The following is an 8,734-nucleotide window of genomic DNA, read 5'->3' on the forward strand; positions in this document are numbered from 1 at the left end:
ATTTGGAATTAGTCTAAACTCTCTCCTGAAGGATCTAGACTAAAGAAAGTTTATTGCTCCAGTCTTAGCGGTGGGTATAGAGTCTTTTTCCTTTTATTTTTTTTTAATGTGTCTCTGTTCTCATCCTATTAGCTTGTTTTTACCCTCCTTCTCCTTTGAAATAGGTCTGTAATGGTCTATAACCTTAAAAGAGGAGCCTTCTGCGAAGCTACCAGTGCATTTATAGATCGTGTTGTGGGATACCCTTCAACATTTTCTAGCCTAAGGATTATTTATTGTTGGGAAGAAATACAGCAGGGGCCCCTAGCGTGTATGCTACAAAAAATTATTACTGACTGAGCCAATCATAAACTGTTACAAACAAACCACAGAAAACCCCCTCACACTTGTTGTCCTCTTTCCCAAGCTTTGTGCCAGAATTTGTCTTAAACACCAGCAGAGAACTCTACTTAGGCTGCGACTTGGAAAACTTTGTTCATTTAAAAAGTTGATTGTTTTTATATTGTGGATCTCCTTTGTAGCTTCCAAATGGCAGCAATGAAAGAACACTTCCTTCCTCTTTATACATTCCATCCCCAAGCAAAATCATCCCCAGAGTCCCCTAGTAGCTATTAATTCCTGGACATCATCCTGGGTAAGAGGCACAGTCAGTAGTAGCTCATTCCTTCCTGTATATTCTTGACCAAATTGCAAGCTCCTCTCCATCTCCGATTCTTGATTATGGTTATCTACAAAATAGATCGAACAATGGCACAGACCGTGGGGAATCCCCGGGCTGGCTCTGAGAGCCCATTTATGTTGGGGTCAAGATCAGCCTGACTTTCTGGAAAGAAGTTGGCATCTGCTCTGTTTTCTGACCTTACTCTTGCTTCATAAACCTGAGAGGGGCGACTAATAGTTGGAATGGCTCCCGTCCATCCCCACAGCCAAGCTCTGCATCCCTAAGTTGTTTCCTGATTATTTGGAACAGGGAGTTGTTTTCCCAGTGAGGAACACTCTCCTTTTCTGTTGGCTTGCCTGAACTTAGTGATCAAATTAACACCTTCCTTGTTCTCAAGTGAGTCACTCCAGAGCGGCACTCTAGCCACAAAGGGGCAAAGAAGGAATCTTTTAAGATCGCCCCCGCTTTTTAACACTTTGAACTGTTCAACTTCTGTAGATTGTATCTCCCTTTGAATTTAGGGTATAGGGTGTGACTACATGAAACTATTAGGGTGGGACTTGGGATCCAAAATAAAGAATCCAGAAACAGACATTAAGGGCTTAAGTAAATTGTTCTAGAGTTCAGAACCAAAGACAGTAATTATTTATTGATGTATGAGGTGGTGGTGCTGCTGGTGGTGGGTTAAAGTTCTAAAAAGAGTACAGGATTGAGGATCTACTCTGAGGCTGGAACAATGAGATAATTAGAACAGCGATAGTAACCTCCATTTGCCTATGTAATAATGTTCTCGTTTCTGGTTCAGACCCCGGGTTTGCAAAGGCTTATAATTAATAATGCCTACATTCAAAAATGCCTTTTCATGTTCTAATGATGACCATGTGTCATGAGTGTCCGTGTGTCAAAGCTGGAAGGAAGGGGAGTTTGTAGTTTCCAAAATAATGACTCATGGACAAAGAGTAAGTATGTTTTATTTTATGATCTGAGCAGTAGCATTCCAAACTGGCTGCTTCCCAGGAGAAACGGGTGAATTGCATTTAACAAATGGCTAAGGTAGGAGTGAATGACTTGTGGGTTTCTCAGAGAAAGAAAAACATGAAACAATGAACAACAAAATAGCAAAATGAAACAAACAAAAGGGGAACTGATGCCCTACAGGGCCTCAATGTTGAGATTTATGGCACGTGACCCACTAGATTGGTCTAACCCCTGTTCTTATGAGTGGCCCGTTTATTCCCACTGGCTTTTTGGCAGGGTGTTTGAGCACAGGCTGAGTGGACTGCCTGGGTTTGAATCCTGGCTCTACTGTTCATTATCAGTGGGCTCTGGGCACCTAGCGGAGTCTTCTGTGCCTCAGTTTCCCTTTCTATTATAGGGAAATCAACATTGGGCTGATTTCCTTCATAGGTTTGCAGTGAAATTATTGCAAGGAAAATGCTTCTAAGAATGCCTGACATAAGAGTAGGTTAGTATGGCTATTACTCGAGTTGGTCCATCAGACCCCAAAGCAAAAGCATTCCTGGCCTTAGCACTTTAGACCCAGGATGAACTAAGGCATAATAGTGAAGTGGTAAGTATTTTTCAATGGGACGGGGACTTTGGAGGCAGCCTCTGACTGTGGGCCCTCCGAGAGAAGTTGCAAAAGCCCTCTGAGTCTATTTCATTGTTTGTAAAACAGGGTTAACTAACTTGCCTCCTGGAGCACTTTAGAGATAACCTGAGTAAAGGGCCTAGCACCAGGGAATAGTAGTTAAGCAGCAGTGGGGTAGCATGGGTTAACCCAGCTGGAGTTTCTTCATCTTCCTCCCACCCCCAGCCCTTACCCGTTTGTATACTTAACTTATCTTTAGCCACTGGCATCCTTTGCCTTCTGACCAGTCTACCCGCCTGTTCATTCTTTCATGTAGCAACTCTCTCTGGCCCTATCACCAATCTCCAGGAAGCATCTTATAACCCTGAGAAAATAAAGACCTTAAAGCCCCAGACCCATTTTAACAAAGAAAAGCCCTCTCTTTTCTTAAATAACTTCTTTTCCCATCTTTGTAAATTCATTCCCTTGAGGGTGAAATGGTGGGACTCGGAATTGATGGAAAGAGAATGGAAAGGAAAAAAAAAAAAGGCAAGAAAAGAAACAAAACACTCACAACTTCTAAGATTTGGCTCAATTATATATTTGCCAGGTATTTTATTTTTTCTAAAAACAATAGAAAAAAATCAACTTTAAAAAGGATGATGTACTTAAATAAAAAAAATTATGGTTTATAATACATGGTTTGAATTCTTGTATAACTGCTATAAACGTTTTATTAAAGTTATTTACATTTAATGGCCATATTTACATGGGGAAGTGGGGTAAACTTTACCATTTTTTAAAAACAATTCTTAAATACAAATCTGTTAAAAGGAAAAAAAAAAAAAAAAGATGGCAAGCATAAAAAAAAGTTCTTTTATGTCCAAAGTTCCATTTGAGGCAGTTTACATTATGGCTAAACCTTTCAATCCTAAGACTTAGCCAAGGTTGTGAGGTTGCACTTGAACATGCATTTGAAAAAAGTTCAGATAGGAGAGGTTGCTACAGTTCTGTCAGAAGGAACCTTTTTCCTTACTTTCTCTTAGTAACAAATGAGAATTCATGAGCAATCCCAGTTCCTCCCTCCCATAGGTGGACTTAGGCACCAGAGTTCCTTAGCTGTTCAAGTTTGTGTTTTAACTGTTCTCGCCGCTTCCGCAACAAGTCCTTTTCTGAAATGAGCTTCTGCTCCTCTGTCTGGACGGACAGGATATATGCGGTGGCTTTTTTAAGGATGACTACCTTGGGGGCCTTTTCATTGTTTTCCAACTCTGGGATCTGGTCTCGCAGGGCAAAGAAGCTCCGTTTCAGCTCGTTTCTCCTCTGGCGTTCTAAGACGTTGTGTGTCCGCCTCTTGTCATTCTCCTCGGTGTCTGAAGACCGGGGGCTGGCACATTTGCGGTTGTTGCTGATCTGTTTGAGGACTCTGCCACTGTCCAACTTAGCCCTCTTGGCAGCTGGATAGTCCTTCCTGGTGGAGGGGGGCGCTGCGTAATTGTGCTGATGGGTGGACACATGGCATCTTTTAAGAACCAGTGGGCTGTGAGGGGGTTTGCTGTGGCTTCCTGCCGAGGGTGACCCTGATTCTGACCTTTTGGCAGGGGGCTGCCTTTTTTCCACAGAAACAACATCAATTTCTTCTTCATCCTCTTGTTCTTCCTCTTTAAGAAAGGAAATAGAAACCACCCGGTTAGCCACGTTTCCTTAAAGCTATCAATGACTAGATTAAATGAATGCTGTGTAAACAGAAGGCATTATTATGTGAGAAAGAGTCCTGGCACCAAGTCATCCCCAGAGAACCAACTAGTCTATCAATCCTGCTCTTGCCATGAAGGCCCGAGTCAGAACCGGAGAATGACAGCCAGGTTTACGGCACAGACAAGAAAATTACAATTTACCAGGATAAAACGTTGATGCCAATTCTTACCTAAGACTTAATGAGGCTTTGGACACACCCAAAGAAAAGCACATTTCCCAAGCACCTCCTATTTTTAAGGGATTTTACTAAGAACTCTTCAGGTGTTGCAAATAATAGCTCCAAATCTCTTAGTAGGACTTTAGCAACTCCCTATTTTACTGGAAGTGCAAAAAGAAAAAAAAAAAATTCTTGGGCCTTTGCCAAAAAGTTCTAGGGGTGAAGGAAGGAAAAAGGTCCAATTTTGGCAAGGATTTGCTTTTAAATGTTCAAAACAGGCTAAACAGATCCCAACTCCTCAGCCCATCAGTCTTTAAGGCACTTTCACTGGTTCACAGCACCCCGTGGAGAGGCTACTCTGCCTCTGTCCACTGCCCTGGTTTATTTTTTGGTGGATCTGTAGTCCCCGAAATCCCAACAGTTTCTTAGAACATAAGAGGGAGGCAATTCATTCATTCTCAGGGATCAATCCTCACTTATCCCCTTCACACACACCCTCACACCCCCTTACCCCAGGGCAATTAAAATGCTTAAGAAAAGTAAGAGGGAGTGGATTGAGTTGCAAGATAAGCTAGAAGATTTAAAAACCCAAATGAAATTCCTAAGGGGAGGGAGGGAGGGAGAGGAGGGGCTGGCCAAGGGGGCAGTCTTAGAAGGGATGGGAGGGACCCCTAAAGCCCAGTGTTCCGGGATGATGAGCTCCCAGATCCTTCTAGATCTAACATTTCCCTTCCCAAATCTGAGTAAAGAAAAAAGGCTGGGTCAGCTAAAGTGGTCAGTTGAATGAGCCGCCCGAGAAAAATCTTTAATAAGAGCCCCAGTCGCCCCCTTTGACAGGCCAGGAGGGGTTCAGCTTACCGGAGTCGCTGCTTGTGGTGGGTGGTGTTTCCTCGTGGAGCGCCAGGGGCTCGGGACTGGCCCGCGGGGACGACTCGGCCGAGGAGAGCAGAGAGTCCGAGGATGGAGAGAAGGCGGTGGAGTCCGGGGAGGCGCAGGGCTTGGGCGAGCTGCTGTCGTTGAGCGGGTAGGGGAAGACCACGGAGGGGTCGATGCACTCGGAGGCGGCGGCGCTCAGGTCCTGCAGGTACAGGCTGGAGGTGGAGCAGCCTCCGGGCCCGCGGGCGGGGCTCGGGCTGCTGCTGTCCTTGCGCGCAGCCTGGTAGGAGGCCAGCTTCTCAGAGACCAGCTTGGCGGCGGCCGAGAAGCCGCTCCACATGCAGTCCTGGATGATGATGTTTTTGATGAAGGTCTCGTCGTCCGGGTCGCAGATGAAGCTCTGGTTCACCATGTCCCCTCCCAGCAGCTCGGTCACCATCTCCAACTGGTCAGCGGTGGAAAAGCTGCCGCCGCCGCCGTCGTCGTCCCCCCTGGGGGAGAAGGACGCGACTGCAACGTAGGAGGGCGAGCAGAGCCCCGAGCGGCGGCTCGGGGACAGCGGCGGGGTGGGCAGCAGCTCGAATTTCTTCCAGATATCCTCGCTGGGGGCCGGCGGCTGCAGCTCGCTCTGCTGCTGCTGCTGGTAGAAGTTCTCCTCCTCGTCGCAGTAGAAATAAGGCTGTACCGAATCGTAGTCGAGGTCATAGTTCCTGTTGGCGAAGCTGACGTTGAGGGGCATCGCTGCAGCCTGCTGAGGGGGGCACACAAAAGGGGGGGGGGCGGTCTTGAGTTAAGAGGGTCTGGGTGGGTGCAGCCCGGCGCAGCGCGCTCCCCGATGCCGAACCCCTCGCTCCCCTTCGAGCGCTAGCCAGAGAAGGCTGGTGGCGGGAGGAAGGGCACCCTTTTACCCCCCTCCCCCAGGTGGCCCCCTGCTATCTGGGACACACACTTGGCGAACCAGCTGCGGAGCGCCCGCGGAGATGGCGTCTCGCCCTGGAGCCCGGAGCGCGAAGGCCGGGAGTCCGCCCCGCCGCCGCCGAGCAATCGAAATCGGCTTTAGCTTCCTTAAGCGGCCGGGGGAGGCGGCAGCGGGGAACACAATCCGCCAAACCCGAAGGCGCAAAGTTTGCGCCACCTGAAGGAGAAGGCGAGAGGCGCCGCGGCGGGAGCGGCAGCGCGCGCCCCCCCCCCCCCTCGCCGGGCCCCTCAGCGCCGCGCCCGTTCCCACTCGCGCCCTCGCCGCGCTCCTTCCCCCGCGGGCGCCGCCGCCCTTCCCAGCCCCCCGCCCCGCCCGCCGCCCCTCCATCCCCACCCCCAGTGCGCCCCCCTTCCTTCCTCCTCCGGCTTTTCTCCGTGGCTCTCGCCGGCTGGTGGGGCGAGCCTATACGCCGGCCGTAACAGCACCCCCCCCGATCAATAAAAGGGGGGTGTTAGATAATAACAAGGGCACCTCCCTTCAACACCCAATACGGCGACGCAACTGCGCCAGAGCCCCTGCTGCGATTCCGCGCCCGGAGCCGGCCGTCTTCCCCTCACCCGCAGAGGGTAGCAGCTGTTCTGGAAAAGCCCCGAGTCCCGCTCCTAGTCGTCCCTCCGCATCTCAGGGGCACGGGGGACTCCAGGGGCGGCGGCGGCCGCGGGGGAGCCAAGGATGAGTGCGGAGATTTGCCCTCGCTTCCCCCAAGTCCTTGATTCAGGAGAATCGGACACATCCCTGCCCAGCCTCCCTCTCCCTGGTCCTCGCGCCTACCCAACACCCAGTCCCAACCAGTACCTTGGAAGCCCAAGATCCCTATTTTTATTATTCCTTTAAAAAGCCAAATGCCAACTTCTTAAAAGGAGCAGGGGGTGAATGGGAAACGTCACGGGGATCGGCGGGCGGGACGCGCCGCAGTGTCTGTCTCCGGCTGTCAGAAATGCGGTAAGACAAAATTTAAATGCCCTTTCCGAGACGCGGAAAAGTCAGCGGCTGCGGAGCTCTCCGGCTCCCACACGCAATTTGTAATTCTTACTCCCAGGAGCTCAGGATGCACAGGGCTCTGTCCACCGCGAAGTACAGCAACCCCCACCCCCCCAGGAAAAGCAATTAGTGCAATAAAGCAGGAATGTCCAGCTGGTCGGGGGCAGCGTCCATACACATAAGCAAAATAAGCAAAAATCTCTAAAGACGAGTTTTAGGAACGCACCCGTTGTCTCTCTGCCTTCTCCCCTCCCATCTTGACAAGCCACTCTCCCCCAGCCAGCCCTGGTTCGTCCTCACCCCACCCCGAGCTACCACAACTACTCTGAAAAAAGTGTCAATAGCACACGAATGGCTGAGACGACACCCCAATTCGGGCATTCGACTTCGACTCGTCGCGGCATTGCATTAAGGCGGTAGGGAAAATAATTGAAAAGACAAATAGATCCAGGTGCTTACCGGGTTTTCCACTATACGAAGGAAATCCAGCGTCCAAAGAGCAGCGAGGAGCGCCTTTCAGAGGAGCCGGTCGCGGGCAGCGGCGGGGAGAACTGTCTTCCCAAATAGGCAGAAGAGCCCCTCCGCGTCCGGAGAGTCGCGCTCTCGCTCGGGTCTTGTAAGTTCCAGGGGAAGTGTCCGCCCGCAGCAATGGGCAAAGTTTCGTGGGTGCGGCGGGGGGCTGTGCCCGGCTGGCACGGGTCGGCGGGCCGGGTGGGATGGGGGCGGCTGGGCCGGAGGCGAAGCCCCTTTTCGCTCCGGATCTCTCTTCCCCGGGCGCCCGGAGCGCCACTCGGCTCGCTCGGCTCGCTCTGCACTTCCACCCTAGCGGGCGCGCCCGCTCGCTCCCTCTGTCTCTCGCTGGGATTACTACAGCGAGTCGGATAAAGCCTGAAAACCGGGTTTTATACTGCAACCACGATCCCGCCTCCCTCTGTTCTCTTTTTCCCGCCAAGCTCTGAATAGCCCTGCCCTTCCCAAGGCCGGCTGGAAGCCAGGCGGCGACCGGGGCGCAGCGACGGCGGCGGCAGCAGCGGCCGCGGGGAGAAGCGCAGCTCGGGGGTCCTCGGCCGCGCAGACCCTCGCATATAAAGGGCCGGTGGGCGGGGATTCGCTAGAGAGGATCTTTTTTCTCTCTCCCCCGCCCTCCTCTTTGGGAACCGAGGAGGGCCGATTCTGCGGAGGGAGGGCCGGGGGTGGGGGAGCGGGGAGGAGACTCAGCCCTTTCGGCCTGGCCCTCCAGTGCGCGGAGCTATCGGATGTAAACAGTCAGAGCGCAGAGCGCAGCTTGAATTAACTGCGCACCTACCATTTTCTTTCGCTCCCGCTCAGACCCTCTCCCTTTCTGCGTCGCTCCTGGAGCAGCGCTCGGTTTGACAAACCGCATACTTGTCCTGCGTGCTTAAATCATCGCAGGCGGAACATCTGAGCCTTCAACACAGCACACGCCGTGTACCCGCCGCCCCGCCACGCACGTCCCGGGCGGACGGGCGCCTCCCGAAGGCTGGGGACAGAGCAGCGTTTGGAAAATCAGTCTTATGAAGACGGGAAGGAAGCAGGGGTATTTATGGGCGCGCGCTCTGAGTGTGTAGGGTGTTAGTGTCGATGGGGATAAATGATAAGAGATATAAGGAGGAAAATGATGCCTGGAATATTAAAATAACTCAGCAACCCACTGCCACGTATACCTGGAGAGCGCACTTATTCAAAACACCCACTGCATTTGCCTGCGGTGTTGTGCCTTATATTACTGCA

General features: G+C 51.5%; 1 protein-coding gene across 4 annotated transcripts; it reads right to left on the bottom strand.

Annotated features, from left to right (window-relative positions):
• Nucleotides 1–1,615: 1,615 nt before the first annotated feature.
• On the bottom strand, nucleotides 1,616–8,043 carry MYC (MYC proto-oncogene, bHLH transcription factor). Of its 4 annotated transcripts, none has more exons than XM_059165627.1 (3): nucleotides 7,442–8,043; nucleotides 5,005–5,770; nucleotides 1,616–3,892 (listed from the first exon to the last, which is right to left on the bottom strand). In XM_059165627.1, the coding sequence occupies exons 2-3, from the start codon at nucleotides 5,759–5,761 to the stop codon at nucleotides 3,330–3,332; spliced, it is 1,320 nt and encodes a 439-aa protein (XP_059021610.1). In that variant the 5' UTR covers nucleotides 5,762–5,770; nucleotides 7,442–8,043; the 3' UTR covers nucleotides 1,616–3,329. The 4 variants fall into 4 exon arrangements, with proteins under 4 accessions (XP_059021610.1, XP_059021609.1, XP_059021613.1 ...); XM_059165626.1 differs by having other exon boundaries at nucleotides 5,005–5,773; XM_059165630.1 differs by lacking the exon at nucleotides 7,442–8,043 and adding an exon at nucleotides 5,972–6,249 and having other exon boundaries at nucleotides 5,005–5,773.
• Nucleotides 8,044–8,734: the final 691 nt, after the last annotated feature.

The sequence above is a fragment of the Mustela lutreola genome, chromosome 3 (assembly GCF_030435805.1).
Source record: "Mustela lutreola isolate mMusLut2 chromosome 3, mMusLut2.pri, whole genome shotgun sequence".
NCBI lineage: Eukaryota > Metazoa > Chordata > Mammalia > Carnivora > Mustelidae > Mustela > Mustela lutreola.